The following is a 19,239-nucleotide window of genomic DNA, read 5'->3' as shown; positions in this document are numbered from 1 at the left end:
AGTTGTATTTGCCCCATTTTAAGAAAGCCTGGCTATTTTCAGATGCTCTGATTTGTGGAACAACATGGAAACACTTGGAATATACCACAGAGAACATTGTAATGTATCATATTGTGAAGGATGTATTGCGCCTAACAATCTCTATTTGAAAAGAGAAGCAAAGTCTGCAGATGCTGCAAACCTGAAAGAAAAACAGGGGCTGGGATTTTCCGTGCCTGCCAGCGTCAGGCATGTTTGGTGGCGGGAGTGGACAATGTGGCGAGAAAGGCCAAAAATCGGTTTCTCGACGGCGTGAAGCCAGTTTGCAATTGTACACTTCGCCCACCGATGGCAGGCCACATTCCCCACTATCAGACATCATCAACCTCATTGTAATACATCAGCATGTCACTATAAAGCCAGCCCACCAGAAACAACCCCCCCCCCCCACACACCACCCCCTCACACACCCCCAACCCGGATCATCTGCCCTCATCGGGAAAACATGTTTCACAACTGCATATATAAGGTGTGCACTTGGCCGGCTGTACTTTGGCCAGTACTCACAGTCATCAGTGCCAGGCTTCACAGACAGTACCACATCACTTTTAGGGGGGGCTCATGGGTAGGTCTCTACCTACCAGATCAGCCATAATTGGCTGCAGGGCTAGGGCTTGTTTGGGGAAGGTGGAGAAGCGGCCCCAGGCAAGGCAAGAGGCTGCAGGACGAGAGTTGTACTGGGGAAGGAGAATAACCCAGGGTGTGTGTGGGGGCACATGTTGACATGTGCAAGTGGCCTCAAGATGGTGAGGGCTGAGGAGGCAGTCTCCAGAGGAGATGAGGCCAGACAAAGATGTGGGGGTATGTGTAGGAGAATGGGTGGTGATGTCTCTTGAGCTGGCAGTGAGTGAGATGTCAGTGAATATTTGATGGGCTTCAGTGTGAGAGTTTAGAGTGATGGGATGGTTGCCATACCCTGGCTGCACGGATGAGATCATTCATCTTCTATCTGCATTGGATGGCCAACCCCTCCTGTGCAGCATTGGCACTGATCACCACTGCCATCACCTCCCAAGCCGGTGTAGTAATGTAGCTACCACTCCTGCAGCCAGAGCAGGGGTAGAGGATATCAAAGCAAGCCCCCAGGGCATCAAAAAGGTGCATGAGGGCTGCAGTCTTCTTGCCTTCCAGGACCATGTCTTCTTTGCTGCATTCCTGAGCTGGAAGCACTGAGTGTGGCTCTACTTTAAATGTGGTGTCTGGTTTGTTGGAGCAGAGAGGTGATGACGTGGCAGGGAAATTGGAGCCTGCCTGCCATCAAAATGGCATGTATTCTGCGAATGCATAATTAATGCAGCGGGTTTGGGATGATATAGTGTGAAAACCTGCCATCGCGGGCGGCAGATCATTCACCTGCCCACTACCGCACTTAGTGCAAATCTGGGACAATTCCGCACAGAAACTGTTGGAAACGCTGTGGAGAGAAAAAATTGAGTTAATGTTTTGGGCCAATGATCTTTATTATCAGGACTGGAAGATGTTGGAGATAAACATCAAGTAGAGAGCCAGGGAGAAGCGGGGCAGGGAAGGAACAAGAGGAAAGGCTTATGATAGAGTCGAGGACAGAAGGGAATAAACAATAAAAGGGATGATGGTTCAAGGCACTAGTAAAACTAAATTGTTCATTTTAAAGTAATATTTTATAATGCGATTTATACTTAAAATTAGTTTAGTCCAGTGTTGTCCGAGCACAATCTGCTCCTCTTTGAATAATACTGTGTATTTTGAGCAGATGAGGCTTTATATTTGATCTGAAATGGCACCTCTGAGAACAAAGTACTCCCTCAGTCCTGCATAGATATGTCCAACTAGGTTATTTGCTCATGTCTCTGGAGTGGGGCTTGAAGGAGCTTCTGGTTTCATCTCAGTAGCATTTAGAAGATGCAGTTATGAAGATAAATCACCTGGGAATGAATTAAAAGCAATGAGTCTTTTCTTATGGGTGCAGCAACCATTCATTACCCTTGTTGTTTATTTACTCAAATAAAAAATAATGAACCAGGGTTTGAGGAATAACTCATTCAAAGCAGGCAAACAAAGAGAGGAATCATCAGTGGAATAATGTATCAAATAACCTCAAATAACAAAAAAACTGCGGATGCTGGAAATACAAAACAAAAACAGAATTACCTGGAAAAACTCAGCAGGTCTGGCAGCATCGGCGGAGAAGAAAAGAGTTGACGTTTCGAGTCCTCCAGTTCTGTTGAAGGGTCATGAGGACTCGAAACATCAACTCTTTTCTTCTCCGCTGATGCTGCAAGACCTGCTGAGTTTTTCCAGGTAATTCTGTTTTTGTTTATCAAATAACCTCAGTCATATAATAGAGAGGAGCATTGAAGAAATAAAAAGATGGTGAATAAACAAAGGATAAGTGAAGGAAACAGAAGCCTGAGGAAAATGCAAGGCAGGAGAGATGGAAAACAATAAATAAAAATCTGGAAAGCTGGAAGAAAACAAAAAAGCTGGAAACATTCAGCAGGTCAGTCAAAACTGAATAGGGGATTAATGGCTCAGAATTTGCTAGAGCGGAGCATTGCGCTGTTAGATTTTTCTCTCACCCTTGAAAGATTATTTACTTCACAAATTGCTTGATGTTAACAGGGCATCAGGGGCATTTAGTATACGATGGAAGTAACAAAAACAACTTATATTTATATGACACCTTTAATGTAAAAAACAAGTCCTAAGGCACTTTGCAGGAGCATTATAAAGCAAAGTATGACATCAACACACATAGGAGATATTATGTCAGGTGACCAAAAGCTGGGTCAAAGAGTACGTCCTTAACCAATGAGATTTACAGATAACGAAATAGAGAATGGGCAGAGAAGGAGGATGAAGTCGAGTCAAATTTGGTTCAGACACAAAAATTAAGGGGGAAATTTTAACCCTAAAGATGTCTGGGGTTTGGGTCGGGTGGCATGTTGAAACGTAAAAAATCTCAAACCCAAATCCACTGAAAACTCCCAGTTTTAACTGGTTGCATCTCTAAATATTTTAATGAGTCTGCATGTCTCAGACTTTACCTCCATTTCAAACTTTAGGAAGACTGCACCGGTTTCCTCGGCCTCAGGAAACCCAGCAGCTGAAGGGAGCCAAGAACGGCTGGATCCAGCACATAGTTACTATTCCAGCACTGCTTATTAGGCATGAGGAGCAGGAATGCATCCCCCTGGACACAAAGCTAACCTACTCCCTCCTGACCCTGATCAGACAACCCCACCACCATCCCTCCTTGGCATGGGCATTTGCTCTCTCTTCCACCAAGCTAGGATCTCCCCTCTTCCCCTATCCCACTCTTTCTGACCCATCTCGCCCTCCCTCTATGTTTCCCATTCTCCAGCCTCTGATTCTCTGATTACCCAACACTTCTGATCTCATGTGGCAACACTTTCAATCTACCCTGACATTGATCTTTGAGCATTCTCTCCACCTGGCCTTTCCGATCTCCCCACAATCTGGCCACAGTCTCCTTAGACACTGACCTCCATTCCCCAACCTCCTCAGACACTAGCCTCTGATCACCCACCAGCCCCTGATCTTTCTGATCTTTCCCTGATCTAGCCTCTGAGTTTCACCCTCCACCCACTCCTCCCAGCCTTACTGATGTCCCCACAACCTGGTCTTTGATCTCTGCTGAAACAAGCCTCCAATCTCCCCAGATACCAGCCTTTGACTTCCCTACATCAGTCTTTCTGATCTTCCCCTGATCAAGCCTCTAATCTCCCACAACATCACTCTACCCAACAACCTTTCTGATTCTATACTCTTTCCTGTCCTCTCCCTGGCAGCTACCTGGTGCCAAAGGTTTACCTGCCCAACACTTAGCTAGCGTCTCGAAAGACAAAACATGGTAATCAGGTCCTGCTGTTAAATTCAGCAGTACCTTCAGCTTTATTCATTATAGGCCATCTGGAGTAACAGATGTCTGGCCATCTGTTTCTGTTGATACAGTTCACAGATGGTCTCATTATGACTGCTTGGCTGAGCTCCAAGTTACTAATGGATTAGCTCAGCAGGGGCCTATTTTAACAGGTGGAATTCCAGTATTTACTTTGATTGATTGACATCCTTATGTGGTTATAATAAGCTATTCTTTCTTTGAACTGTTTCTTTCAATGTCTGTATGTTTATTTGATTAAGAGATGTGAAGTGAGGTACAGCTTCTGTTATTGATACTATAATAGCTCTGTCTAACTGAAAATATTGCTGTTCTTACAACCCTTAAACCATATTTTTGAATATGTTTTTCTAGTTCATTTTAAGGCTTGTCATTGTTATCATATAACTCACTAATTTTATGAATGCATATGGGTTGAATGAGCACTGAGGATGCAGGGCGTCATGGTGGGAGCATAGGTAAGACCTTTTAAACATACCTTTCAAAAGGTTCCTGAATTCAGACTATGATTCACGATTCCTCTGAGGGATGTCCTCAACTTCATGAAAATTACAGGTGGGGAGAGTATGATATGCCAACCCCCGCAATGGAACTGGGCAGATTAAAAGTGAAGGGTGTGGGTTCCCTACCTGCACTCTTAGCCCACACAGTGAAAATTGCCAGCACCAGGAATGGGAGTGGGAACCATGGGATCAAGTCCTATCCACATTTTCAAAGGCCCCTAGAGTCGGCCCAACTCTATGAAAATCTGGCCCCTTAGTCACATTACAGAATCGCATTTGGAGATATTATGGCGGATGGCCAAGTTTTGGTAAGGCTATGATTGACCTCCAAGCAGTCCAATTGTGTGCGAAGAGGTCTTGAAGGAGAAATCATTCAATGAGAATGATTCAGCCTCTCCAGTCTGAAGATTAGAAAGAATACAGAGTGAGTTTTAAGGTATGGAAAGCTATGTATGAGACAAAAATATTATTAATTATGTAAAATTTGTCAATCATTATATTGCCTGGTACAGTATTTACATTGGGGTTTATTTTCTAATCAGCGTTATTAAATTATTTCATTTAAACTAGTAACTGCTATCATTAAAATAATGTCAGTTGGAAAATAAATCAATTGTGTTTTCTATTCTGGATTCAAATCCATCTCTAAAGAATTAAATAAAAATCATTTTTCCATGGTTCTGAAGATCCTAACTGAAGGGATTATAAATTATGTTAATCTAGGTCACAATTTGAACACTGCTTACCTCTATTTCAGGTCCTCCTATTAAGCTTCCCATACCTGATGATATCTTTCCTGGCAGTTTTTTTTATTTGTTCACAGGATGTGAGTGTCGCTGACAAGGCCAGCATTTATCACCTATCCCTATTTTCCCTTGAGTAGGTGGTGGTGAGCTGCCACCTTGAGCTGCTGCAGTCCATCTGTTGTAGGTACTCCAAAGTGCTCTTAGGTAGGGAATTCTAGGGTTCTGACCCAGTGACAATGAAGGAATGGTGATATAGTTCCAGGTCAGAATGGTGTGTGACTTGGAGGAGATCTTGCAAGTGGTGGTGTTCCCATGAGTCTGCTGTCCTGGGTTTGGAAGATGCTGTCAAAGAAGCCTTGACCAGTTGCTGTAGCGTATCTTATAGATTGTACACGTTGCTGCCACTGTGCGCTGGTGATGTAGAGAGTGCATGTTTAAGGTGGTGGATGGGGTGTCAATGAAGCGGATTGCTTTGTCCTGAGTGGTGTCCAATTTATTGAGTATTGTTGGAACTGCACTCTTCTAGGCAAGTGGAAAGTATTCCATCACACTCCTGCCTTGTTCCTTGTAGATGGTGGACAGGCTTTTGGGAAGCCAGGAGTCAAGTTTCTTGCTGCAGAAATCCCAGTCTCTTACCTGTTCTTGTAGCGACAGTATTTATATGGTGGATCCAGTTCAGTTTCAGGTCAATGGTAATGCCAAGGTGTTGATGTTGGTGATGGTAATTCCATTGAACATCAAGAGATGGTTAGATTTTCTCTTGTTGGAGGTGTTCATTGCTTGGCACTTGTGTGGTGTGAGCATTACTCGCTATATATCAGCCCAAGCTTGAATGTTGTCCAGGTCTTGCTGCATATAGGCAGAAACTGCTTCAGTATCTGCGGAGTTGCAAATGGTACTGAGTATGTGCAATCATCAGTGAACATCCCCACATCTGACCTTATAATGGACGGAAGGTCATTGATGAGCAGCAGAAGACGGTTGGGCCTAGGACACTACCCTGAGGAAGTCCTGCAGGAATGTCCTGGAGCTGAGATGATTGACCTCCAACAACCACTTCCTATGTGCCTGTGGAGACATTTCCTTCTGATTCCCATCAAAATCAATTTTCCTAGGGCTCATACTCAGTTTCATGCTGCCTTGATGTTAAGGGCAGTCACTCTCATCCCATGAATTCAATGTGACTGATTTCTGATATGAGGTTGTTGCTATGCTACCATTTTTTCTTTCTCTTCACAGAGCACCCATGTTGTTAACAGAGAAGAGTGTATTACCTGTGGAGAGAGCTTAGGGTCACAACTCACTACATTGTAAGTACAGGATTGCACTTATTTTAACACTGTGGTAGACTGTCAATGTCTTATTAATTACAAATTACATTAAGGTTTAATGGCAATTACATTGTTAAGGTTCACTGGCAATTACATTGTTAAACAGGTATTTATCCCTATAAATGGGGATAGATGGGTCACAGGTGAGATGAAGTAGAGATAAAAACAAAAACAAAAAAACTGCGGATGCTGGAAATCCAGAACAAAAACAGAATTACCTGGAAAAACTCAGCAGGTCTGGCAGCATCGGCGGAGAAGAAAAGAGTTGACGTTTCGAGTCCTCATGACCCTTCAACAGAACTTGAGTTCGAGTCCAAGAAAGAGTTGAAATATAACCAGCTTATATTTCAACTCTTTCTTGGACTCGAACTCAAGTTCTGTCGAAGGGTCATGAGGACTCGAAACGTCAACTCTTTTCTTCTCCGCCGATGCTGCCAGACCTGCTGAGTTTTTCCAGGTAATTCTATTTTTGAGATGAAGTAGTGTTGACTATGAACTAAGTCAATAAGCTCTCTCCAGCAAAGAAAGCTGCTGTGTCTTAGTTTTAAATTTACCAACTAGCGTCAATCAAGTTAACATAGGCCTGTAACAAAAGATATGGAACTTATGCAAACATGCTACCATTGTTTTGCGTGTTGCCTGGCTGCAATTACTACCATTGTCCTTCCGTAGCCAGTAGAATGTAGTAGCTGATGGCTTCAAGAGAAATAAAGCTTAGGGTGAAGTGTTAAAGAAAAATGGGGATAATGTAATGTGCCTAAGCCATTTTGAACCAATGCAATAATTTTTCAGGAGAGTCATGGGAATTCACTGCTCAGCCCGCAGCTTGTTTATTTTCACATGAAACACTAACATCACCCAATACCATCATGTTCCGTCTGCATTGCTAAAGTAGCATATCTTTTTTGTCCCCTTTGGTGGAAAAAGCTGTTAAGCACTACCCTGGTGGGGCTCTCACCAGTAAAATGGCCAAAGTCTTCAAATTTTACAAACCAACTAGATTTCATAGTTAAATGTGATTTTTGTTGGGCATAGAGAAGGCTACACATTGAAATAGCTAACTCTGTCAAAATTCACTGATCTAAGATTTACCACAATTCCTTTGTCCAAGTCTGAAGCTGTCTCTAAAGCTAGCTTTCTCCTGTCAATAATGTTCCTTCACTGAAATGTGCATATTCTTCTTAAAATCCTTCTTAAATTCCAGCATGTATTAAAAATGTCATCATATTAATTTCCATCAATTCACTAACTGAACTGTTAGACTCAGCATTCAAATGTTTTTAATCAGAAGCTCCAGTATGGAGTCAATGAGTGCAAGCCATGCTTTTAACGGTAGCGCCATGCTTAGCAGTACTTTGGAAGAACCAGCCTGCCCTTTCCAGACTCCCAGAGTAGGGAGATAGTAGCCTAAAATCACCCTAAGTAACAACAACACTATCGGCCTGGGAAAAGCCTGGGTTTTCCTTAAAATCGCTAATAGCTCACTGGTCAAGTATTGTGCAACAGGGAATTGTGGATCTACTTATCGCAGTTGAAACTACCAGGAGAAACATATCAATCATTTATTAGGGCAACTCCTAAACAAGTGTCAAATTCTATCTTTCCCAATAGCTAGAAGACACATTCCACTCACAAAAGAAAAGGAAGGCCAACAGAACCAGGTCTGGACTATAGGCAGAAGCCCTTTTTAGTACTGCAACTGCAATGAAGACTGGCAACATTTTTAAAATCCCATATGACAGGCCAGTAACCTATTGCTGATGCCCTACTTAAAGAATGCCACATCATCTAGCTTTGAGTCTGCGTGTAACTAAGCGCAAATAGGGTGGTGCATGTTTGAGGTGCATAAATCACTCTGCTTATAACCAATGACATGTGAAAAACAAATAGTGATTCAGGCTTTGTAACTTAAGCGTACGTAGCATTCCTTCACTTGGAGGGTTATATTTGCTGTAGGGCAAGGGGAAGTCCAGAACATTTTGAAATTTCATGTTGTAAGTGATTCATTTTTAAGAATTCATTCTCTGGATGTTGAGTCACTGGTAAGGGCTGATATTTGTCACCTGTTTGATACAACTGATTGGATTTTCCTTAAAATCATTAATAGCTCATTGGTCAAATATTGTGCAACAGGGAATTGTGGATCTACTTATCGCAGTTGAAACTACCAGGAGAAACATATCAATCATTTATTAGGGCAACTCCTAAACAAGTGTCAAATTCTATCTTTCCCAATAGCTGGAATTCACATTCCACTCACAAAAGAAAAGGAAGGCCAACAGAACCAGGTCTGGACTATAGGCAGAAGCCCTTTTTAGTACTGCAACTGTAAAGGCAGATAGGAGATTGGAATCACATATAGATCAGACTGGGTAAGGGTGACATTAATGAGTTGAATCTAATGATGCCAACTATTTATCCAGATTTTTTAAAACTGAATTCCATTCTCAAACTGCTGTGGTGGGATTTGAACTCGCCCTGGAGACTAAGTCCGGTGGCAGGTAGGGTTAGTGGGGAGTTTCCTGCTGATCAGCGGGTCGGGAGATTGTGCCCAAAATTATACTTGGAAGCTCATTAATTATTCATTGACAAGTAGCTCTCCAAATCACATGGCAGGGCAGCCAATGATTCATCCACCCCACTGTAACCAATGTGGCTGTAGGTCCTGTCGCCACTTATAAATGCTAGCCAAACACACACATTACTCTCTGCAGCCCAGCTGTATGGATAACCAAGGCTGAGATGGCTCCAAGCAAAAAGAAGGCACCGCCAAGGTTCAGCAATGACTCTCTTGAGGCTCTTATTCATGGTGTGCGCCAACACCGAGATGTCCTCTACCCGAAGGATGGTTCTAGGACGCCCACCAGCTTCACCTCGCCAGCCTGGGAGACGGTTGTGAGGGAAGTCAGCTCCACAGGCCTCCGCTTGAGAAACACCTTCGAGTGCAGGAAGAGGCTGAATGATCTCATCCACACTGCCAGGGTAAGACATCATTCAGCTCACTCCAAACGCACACTCTTATAATGGCATCATGCACTCAGAGTGCCACTCAGTTCAGGGATCTCACAAAATATCAGCAGGGTAGATCTCAGCATTGAAAACCTATTCACCATTACCTTTTCTATCATGCTGCACAAACTGCATCCTCAGCCCTTACTGGGGAGGGCTCAGCACACACAGCAGGCATGCATGCTTCCCACCCTCTCCTCCATCTCTTCTCATCACATTCCATCCCTTTGTCCCCATGCAGGCTAAACTTGCCCACAACAACAGGGGGAGATCCCAGTCCAGAGGAGGGACAGCAGACATCCAGGAGCTCTCCAAGTTTGAGGAGGATGATGCCGAGTTGGCTGGCAAAGACCGAGGTCACTCCTGGGGGGAATGTGAGATCAGCCTCCCAGCAAGCCAGTACAGATGAGCCCCTCATGAGTTGATTGCATTCTGGCACTCACAGTGAGTGACATGCAATGTTATATTTAGCCTGTTCACAAACTAAATCTATCTCCTCTCTCTTACAGGCCGCAGCGGGTTTAGACAGACCAGCATAAGCCCCAGCCCCCAGGCCACCTCAGAGGAGGATACTGAGGATCCATTTGAAGAAGAGCTGTTACAGTGTTCACCTACACCCTCCACCAGTGGGCTTGGCCTAAATAGCCAAGTGGTTATGGTACTGGGCTTGTAACCCCAAGATCAAGAGTTCACATCTCACAATGGCAAACTATGAAACAATGTAACTTCATCTGAATTGGAACAGATGAAAACGTGTTTGTACTCGAAAGAGTTACACCCTCCACCAGTACAGAGACACAAACCCCAGTGGGTCATAGTTCTAGATTAGGCTCAGGGTCACATTCTGGAGCACTGCTCACTAATGCGTCTCCACAGTAGACAGAGGCAGTGACAACCCAGGTCTTTGGTACTCAGAAACTGCTGGAGAACAGGCACCTGCTGAGTCCAAATCAGATGATGAGCCTCTAGAAATGGCCATTTCACACATGCTGGAGGTGCTAAGACAGGTGGCGGAACATCAGGCAGAGTTGTGAGAGGCTGTCAACAGACTATGGAGGAGTCCGACTGTGTTCTGTCTGATGTCATTGCTCTGACATATGAGCGCCTTGAGGTCACCACGGGAAGGGTGGCTGCTGCCTTGGAGATCCTGGTCCAGCAGGTTCTGTCGTATTTTTACTTGGACCTGCACTCCATTGCTCTAGACATTGGTGGGATCCATCAGTGGTTGGCGAGAGGTGGGGTTGGGCATCTCGGTCTCCACCCAGGAGCCCCTTCTCCTCAGGGAGCCAAGCAAGGTCCCTCAGGCACCCACAGGGAGGAGAACCAGCAGCTGGATACCCTGAGGCCATCCACCCAGGTGACTCCGCCTGGGTTCAGCCCCCCTCTGCCTGTGACCCCAGTTGCACAGGCCGTGGAGGGTGCACCGGCCCCATAACAGGAGACCCAAAGCAGGCCAGGGCCATCCAGGCCTCAGCCCTCCAAAGTCATCACAGACACAGGATGTTGCAGTCAGCAGGCTTCCTCCACCTCTGCTGCAGATGTCAGGGATTCACCAAGACATAGGGGTAAGGTTAGAAAGATTAAGAAACTTTGATATAAATTTTGGGTCATGGGTGTTCACTCACATCATGCACCTTTGTAAATACATTTACTGTTCATGACAATGGTCTCGTCATTTGAATGCGTCGTGCATTTGCATCTATGTGCCCTCTTATTGTGAAGGTGATCCAAGCTCCCACTCCGTGATCACTTCCTTTTGTGAGCCTCACATTCATGTGATGTCTAGCTGACACATGTTAGTTACTCACCCCTTGTCTAATGTCAGAGAGATGTGTCAACCTCTTTATTGAAAGTGACTGCAAATTGCATTGAAGGGTTACCACTCATGTTGTCTCCTCATCAAATAGCTGTCTTCATTGTTTGTGCCAAAGCACAAGACCTACAGCCATGATGGTCTCTCTCTGGCAGCAAGAAGTGTCTCATTCAGGAGGCCACGACTGCATCAAGTCCAGTTGATACAGACTGTGTGCTGATGTGTTGCCTTTCGCTTCCCAGAGTGGCGACATACAGCTTTGGCTGCTGACCTTTCCAAAGATTAGATCCTGGTGAAACATGAGGTTTGGAGGGCCAGTGCTGATATTGCTCTCAATGTTAGTGGTTGTAAAGGCCTTTCAGATCACTGGCATGCCACAAAGGGACAGGGGAAATGAGCTTGCCTACACTGTCCTCCTCCTGTAACCTTGTGGCTATGAGTGTGTCACGGGCATAGCTTCTGTGTCTTGGGGCTGCAATCACATCCTCATGTGGAAGCTCCCCATCATCGTCCCCTTCAGGTTCCTGCCCTTCCAGGTCTTCATCATCTGAGGCATTCTCAGCCTCCTCCATGTCTCCCTCTGGCGAGTCATTTCTCCTTTGAAACGCCAGGCCATCCAGTGCGCAACAGGCCATGATGATGCAGGACACACTCTCTGGAGAGTACTGCAGAGCCCCACCTGAACTGTCTAAGCATTGGAAACACATCTTCAGAATGCCAATGTTCTGCTCTATGATGGATCTTGTTGGACTTTATCGACTCTATTAGTTACACCCTCAAAAAACTAATACATTTGTAAAACACTATTTCCCTTTCTTGGAACCACATTGACTTTGTCTGATCAGACTATGATTTTCTAAGTTCATTGTTAAGACTTCCTCAGTAATAGATTCCAGCACTTTTCCAATGACCAATGTCAGGTTAACTGGTCTGTAGCATCCATTTTCTCTCTCCCTTCCTCCTTTCTTGACTAGCGGTGTTATATTTGCTAACTTTCAAAAGCTGGGACTATCCTATAACCTAGGGAATTTTGGAAAACCATAACCAATGCATCTACTATCTCTGCCGCTACCTCTTATAGAACTCTAGGATATAGGACATCAGGCCCTAGGAAATTGTCATAATTTAGTCCCTTCAGTTTCTCCAATACTTTTCCTCTACTGATATTAATAAGCTCACTCTTATTAGTCCCATGGTTATCCTCTATTTCTGGTATGTAATTTATGGCTTTTACAGTGAACACAGACACAAAATATTTGTATAAAAACAAAAAACAGAACCGTTCTGTGGAAGGGTCATGAGGACTCGAAACGTCAACTCTTTTCTTCTCCGCTGATGCTGCCAGACCTGCTGAGTTTTTCCAGGTAATTCTGTTTTTGCACAAAATATTTGTTCCATGTCTCTGCAATTTCCTCATTCCCCATGACAATTTCTGTCTCTGCCTCTCAAGGAGCAATGCTTACATTAGCTACTGTCCTTTTTATATACTTTTATATACTCTTTCAATCTGTTTTTAAATTCCTGGGTGGTTTACTCCCTTATTCTTTTATTCCCCCTTTTTATCAGCTTTTTGTTTCCTCTTGCATCTCCCTTCATTTTCCACCCTTCCTCTCCCCTTCATTGCTAGGCTTCGCTCCTTGCCCTTCATTACTATTTACCATTCTCATTCACTTTTCCATCTCCCCTCAGTCCTTTTCCTACTGCAGCCCAGCCACCAATGCATTGAAAGAGGGATCATCACGCCACACTGCGCCCCCTCCCCCCCACACACCTCAGCAGCATCCTTATTGCTCTTAGTGAAAGGGATGCATTGCATATGTGTGGGAATTCCTGCTTCCTTCAACTGGGAAATCCTTTCCAATAGCACCAGGAGTAACACTGAAGGAGAGGGCCTTGTGTGGTCCAGTTCGGTGATAGTAGGGCTCAGGACAGATGGGAAAGGGGCACAGTCTGCCCTGATTTTCGTCAGTAAAGGCTGACACACTAATGTCAATTGACTCCAATTTTTTTCCTGACCCTACACTGCAAACTAAACATTTTAATTACAACTAATGATTTCATAACAAAAATGTGCTTTATATTAAATAATGGTTTTTAATCAATCAGTTGGAAATCCAAATTGATTTTTTTAAAGCAGAGACTAAAGGTGACTTGAGCTTGCAGGCAAAGATGACTACCAAATTTGCATCACTGTACCTTCCACATTCCAATCCATTGAGATGGAAGCACCATGTCTGCAAAGACCCATCATGGACAATGTCTAGGGAAATATGAGTGAACCACATAGTATGTCCCCATTAGCAAGACATTAAGGCAATCACTTGAGGTGATTGTGGAGAAAAATCATTAAAACTAATCGCTTGGACAATGGGACCCTAGCTCAGAAGGGGGGATTCCCAGGCATGAATAGGCTACAATGGGAATCCCTTAGACCCAATCATCTGAATCCTGGCTGAGAGGGGGGATTCCCAGACATGAACTAATTTATAAGGGGGAATATACTAGTAATGACCATGATTGAATCACTGGGTGACAGTCATTTGACAGGCTGGCCCTTTGTGCATTTAAGTTCTGCTTTCTGTACAGGGAGAAGACAAAGCAGCTGAGATGCTGATGAGAGAAGACCCAAATAGGGTCCCTCCTTCCTCTCTCTTTCCCCAACCTAACTTGCAAGCTTTTGAACCCTGTTTGCTGACTTTGACCAACCAGGAACATCCCTGATGCAGATAGAGACTTCTTGAAGGAAACCAACTTTATACTGCAGTCCCCAGAATTTCAGCCAAATCCTTTTTACAAATCACACCCACAAGGGAACTAGCAGGACCACTGAATTCATCCTGAAGCCACCAAGTCACCAAACTACAGACCGTTTGTGTGTGCATGTGTGTGCATGTGTACGTGCACATGCATGCGCATGTGCGAAGGTCGTAGCCAATTTTATTAGTTTTACTTAGACCTTGTGAAGCATAATAAAGCTAACCTCTTTCTTTGTTAAACTCAAGAAACCTGTCTGATTGGTTCTTTTATGATCACAACACGTGAACAGTTAATCACTCACTGAATTGGCAAGTATGTCCTTTTGACAAAGCCCTGTTACAGCCAAAGGAATAGGAAAAGAGGGGAGCCATTCGACTCCTTCTCAGCTGATCATAACAATTTGCTTAAATTTAGTATTACCTCTATGCTTTTGTGTGTAATCCACTATTTATTAAAGTCTAGGGTTTATGTTAAATGAAATTACTTTATCAAAACACTGAATCCAGCAAAACTGAACCTGGTCACCTTCACTGTCACATCACCATAGAAAGTATGTGATGGAGGTCAAATAAAATGATGCAAATCCATTTCCTATTTCAGTGCTACACCTGTCTGATTTGCAGAACTGTGCAGAACAATGCAAATCCTATGGTAATTATTTTGCATCTTATTTATATAGGCTCATTTTCTAGATCCTGCAGAGCATTGGGGTATTGCTGCTGTTGATCAACTGATGCTATGATAGATGCTAGTTTTCATATTATGCATACATGTATGTGTGTGGGAGTGCGTGGGATGGGGGGGTGTGTTTTGTGTGTGTGTGTATGTGTGTGTGTGTGTGTGTGTCATACTAATTTTACAAAAACAGTTTGAGATTAGATTCTAAAACAGGGAAATTTTAATTGACTGGCATCTGTCCCTTGCACACAATGGACTGAATGTTATGCTTCCCTGCCTGCAGATTTGAAGGCAGACTGGTACATAAAATTCAGCAGCTGGCCTTCCCACTGCCTACCTGACCTGTCTGAAATTTTGCAATTTAGGGCCACTGAGAGGTCTCATCCCATCCCTGCTGGTATTCTACCAGAGGCATGGGAGGCCCACGCCATGTGGGAAATCTCAGACAGAGGAACCTCCTTTGTGTGCCCCTGGGCCCATTGAAGGCAACACCTTTCCCAAGGTCCTTACCCTGGCTTCTTAATCCCTGCCCCCACCTCTTGCCAGGACGGTTGGCAGGCCCCTGCCAGACCCCAGACTTATCTGAGCTCCTTGTCATGATGGGTTGCCTATAGTCCCAGCAGTTGCCAATGCTGGTAGAGCTACAGAGCTGCTGGCCAATTGGATTGGCCGGCAGCTCTCTAAGGCAGCACTGTCTCGCGAGATAGGGGCAGAAGTCCCAACTTGGATCAATTAATGCTGCCCACAGCTGTGGACAGCTGTCAGGATCATAGGCAGTCTTCCCAACAACATTTTAACTAGATGAGGGAAGGTACAGGGACTTGCGGTGCCCAGTAAAATCCATCCAATGCTGGTGCTACTTAATTGACTAACCCCATTATAGTGAGTTGAATATGAGTGACTCCAGCTTAGGGTAGACCCTGTTTTGCACAACAGGCTCATGTCAGGACTATATGAATTACCAGGCAGCTAAGCTTTCCAAGTCTCTCCCTGTTGCTAGCACGCTCCTCAGCCTTCTCTACAATGACTACGTAGCTGCTTGGCACAATGATTACCCTTCACCAGTTGGTATTTACACCTTGAACCTCTCACCTACCAAACAGCTGCAAAACAGCCACAATCCAGGGCTCCAGTGGAAGCAGCGCCTGTAGCTCCTGTTAATAGTGTGCAAATAAATGGATTTATACAAATCCTGGGTGTGCTACTCTTTGGTTATCACAAGGACAGGAAGAGATGGCAAACCCTTTGCAGAGACTTCATTCGTGACGGATTGAAAGCGATGGATGTGTAAGATTTGAGAAGTAGCAGGTTGGTAACAAGTCAATGGCCCAATATAGAAAATGGAGGTTTTAAAGGGGTAGAGTACTTGCCCCAATCAATGGATGATGCTACACTGCAGATTGCAGTAAATGAACTGCTCTGAAGGAATGGCATGCAGTCCTGAAGTACATTTCATTACGTCTATAAAATCCACTCAAGGGCGGGTAATTACAACATGGTCACTAATTTTAGAGAACTTTATTGGCAGAATAAATTGAAAGGGTTTTGGGAAAGGGATGGGATGACAGAGAGCCAACAAGGACCTAGAGGATTTTTTCTGTAATTTTTTACGATTCTAATTGGCTTTTGAGCATGGATGTCCAGATTTTCACAGAGTCAAAAATAAACTTCTAAGTTCAGAACAAAGCCAACCACTTGATACCCAAACCAGGGATTTTTGTTGTACTCCAGAGCACAGGTACATAAATGATTAGGAACCTCGGAAGGTTGGCCAGTCACTGGGGGCTGGGATTCTTTCCACTTTGCTCCAGATAACCTTTAAGACAATGCCCTACTGGACAGTCTGTTATTGATTGAAAAAATAGTGGCAAGATTGTGGTTTGGATATTCTTACAAATGGGTCTCCATGTGTGTCAGTCATCCAAAGGACCAAAACAAAAAACATTCATGGTTCCAGGTTAAAAAATAAAAGCATTCTTCAAAACCTCTCTCATTTAAGGCTAGGTCAGTGATGTATAAGCTTCCTATGACTCCGCTTTGCCTCATCAAAGCAATATTTCCAACTTAAAGTAAGTAATAAAATTAAGAAAACCAACCCAGGTACAAAAGCTAGACTTGGCAGTTTTCTGAGAAACTCAGTGACCTACATTGTATGTTGTATCTTTTAGTGGACAGAGTACTTCCCAGTGCCTACATCCTAGTGAGAATCAAACCAAGGTCACAGAAGAGGAACTAACAAGAGAGAAAAAGTATAATGGCCGCAATATTAAAGAGCCTATTAAAAAGGAGTCCATCTATAATGTTGGAGAAGTTGAGTTTTTTGGATTTGGCAAGAAACATGGCAAGGTACGAATCTTCTCATGATTGGTCATTGACCTGAAATATTAACTCTGCTTTTGTCTCCAAAGATGTTGCCTGACCTGCTGAGTATTTCTAGCATTTTCTGTTTTTATTTCAGGCTTCTAGCATCTGCGGTATTTTTCCTTAGTACAAATCTCCTGCTTTATTCCAAGAAAAATCCACAATGGTGTCTGTTCAGGTTAATACAGATCTTTTAAACTGCATTAGGCTGCTCCTATTAACTATGAGTTTGTAACTTAAAGTAAATGGGCTAACACCTGCTTAAAAGAGTGCATGGAGTATGTAATCAGAATGTGCTAAGCATTCATACCTGAACTCTGCTGTTGAAACCCATTATATCACATGATGTCTAAATGCATAAGATTTCTTCATGACCTATTTTAGAACAAGAAAGGCAGTTGAAGATGTCACATGACCACTTGATGCTTCCAGGAGCAACAAAGCTGATTTTCTTGAAAAGACGGGGTGATATTAATAAGAATAAAGAAACTTTTATTGCATGTTCTGTTTGGTGGATCAGCTAATAACAGGTACAATCGCTCTGCTACAGTTCACCTGTTTCAAATAGTACAGGGCTTCACATACAGTGGACTGTGACCTCCAGTGAGGTCACAAGTCAAGCTTTGGGGGTCGCAAGTTCCAAGACAGCAATGGCTGCTGTGAAGCTCAGACTGATTTCTGTTAGCTGCGAAGCCCCTTTAAATCCTTGTTTTTTTCTATTGATGGGCATGGCTTAACAGACTGCTGTCTTTGAAGCCTGATTGGTGTTGCAAAAATCGCCTGTGAATAGGAAGGTGTTCATTAACTTTATGTAGAAACCCTGTCTTTTCATCAACTAACTCAATGCTGAACTCAACAACTGAAGCCCCTTCCCACCTTCCCCCTCCCCCACCACCCCGCTCAACAGCTCTCATATACCCCAGATAGTCACTGAAAGTGGAGTCACATGAAGCCTGAGGCACTAAAATGGGGTCACAGCAGGAAAAAGTTCAGAAAGCACTGTTCTTGTATCTGAATAATGGGCAGTTCTGAGTTTAACTGGCCCAGGAGAATTGCACTGTTGGTCAATGCTAGCCTCACACTTATAGATGCTAATTAATTTTGTATACCTATAAGGAAAATATTTGTCGAGCCGAGGCAATTTAGTGACCTGGTTTCTCTGATCTCATATCATTTTCCAGACTTGGATACCTGTGTCACTCCAGTTCTGGCAAGAGACATCCCTAATTTCCACCGCTCCACTATTAGTGGTTGTGTCTTCAGTTACTAGGCAATAAGCTTTGAAATTTCCTCCCTAAACCTCTCTTCATCTCTACCTCTGATTTTTCCTCTAAGTCACTTCTTTAAACCTACTCTTTGTCCAAGTTTTTGATCATCTGTCCTAATATCTCCTTATGTGGCTCGGTGTCACATTTTGTCTGATTATATGCATTTGGGATGTTATACTACATTAGCGGTGCTACATAAATGCAAGTAGATGTTGCTGATTTGTTTTCAATTTGGTTTGGCATTTCTACTGTTGCAGTTTGTACAAGTGTCCTGTAACACTCCTCCGGCTGCAATATTTGAGTTACTGACTGGAGACTGGAATTTGCCAGCCCCAAACCTCGTTGTATCAATTGTCGGAGGAGAGGAAAATGTCCTGATGAAATCATGGCTTCGGGACACTATCCGGAAAGGTCTGGTGAAGGCCGCGCAAAGCACAGGTAAATTTACTCTCACATTGCTAAAATGTGTACGGAGAACTTTCTTACTTAATATGTGTCTCGCCCAATGAAGACTGAAACAATGCCACATCTAGTTCTGGGAAATGAAATATGGCATGTGGAGTGTGTTATAGCAGGAGAACAGCTGTGTAATAGTGATCATAATATAATTAGGTTTAAAGCAGTTATGGAAAGGTACAGAGAACAATCAAAGGTGAAAATACCTAACTAGAAGACAGCCAATTTCAATGTCCTGAGAAGTAATCGAGAAAAAAGTGGCCAAGAAAACAATAAATGAGCAATGGCAGACCTTCAAGACAGAGATAATGGGCAGTATTTATTGGGTACCTCGGGAACAGATTGGGAGGTGGGGAAGGTGGAGAATTGGGAAGGAA

At 43.6% G+C, this 19,239-nt stretch overlaps 1 protein-coding gene across 1 annotated transcript in view; it reads left to right on the top strand.

Moving 5' to 3' along the window:
* trpm5 (transient receptor potential cation channel, subfamily M, member 5) overlaps window positions 1-19,239 on the top strand; it is a 134,464-nt gene that overhangs the window by 29,055 nt on the left and 86,170 nt on the right. The window contains exons 3-5 of the mRNA XM_041198375.1: window positions 6,429-6,499; window positions 16,946-17,123; window positions 18,664-18,844. Of these exons, the coding sequence (XP_041054309.1) occupies window positions 6,429-6,499; window positions 16,946-17,123; window positions 18,664-18,844 (430 nt within the window). The remainder of the gene's footprint in view (window positions 1-6,428; window positions 6,500-16,945; window positions 17,124-18,663; window positions 18,845-19,239) is intronic.

This window comes from Carcharodon carcharias, chromosome 10 (assembly GCF_017639515.1).
Source record: "Carcharodon carcharias isolate sCarCar2 chromosome 10, sCarCar2.pri, whole genome shotgun sequence".
Classification (NCBI taxonomy): domain Eukaryota; kingdom Metazoa; phylum Chordata; class Chondrichthyes; order Lamniformes; family Lamnidae; genus Carcharodon; species Carcharodon carcharias.
The sequence above is the reverse complement of the archived record's forward strand: the minus strand, read 5'-3'. Positions and strand labels throughout refer to the sequence as shown.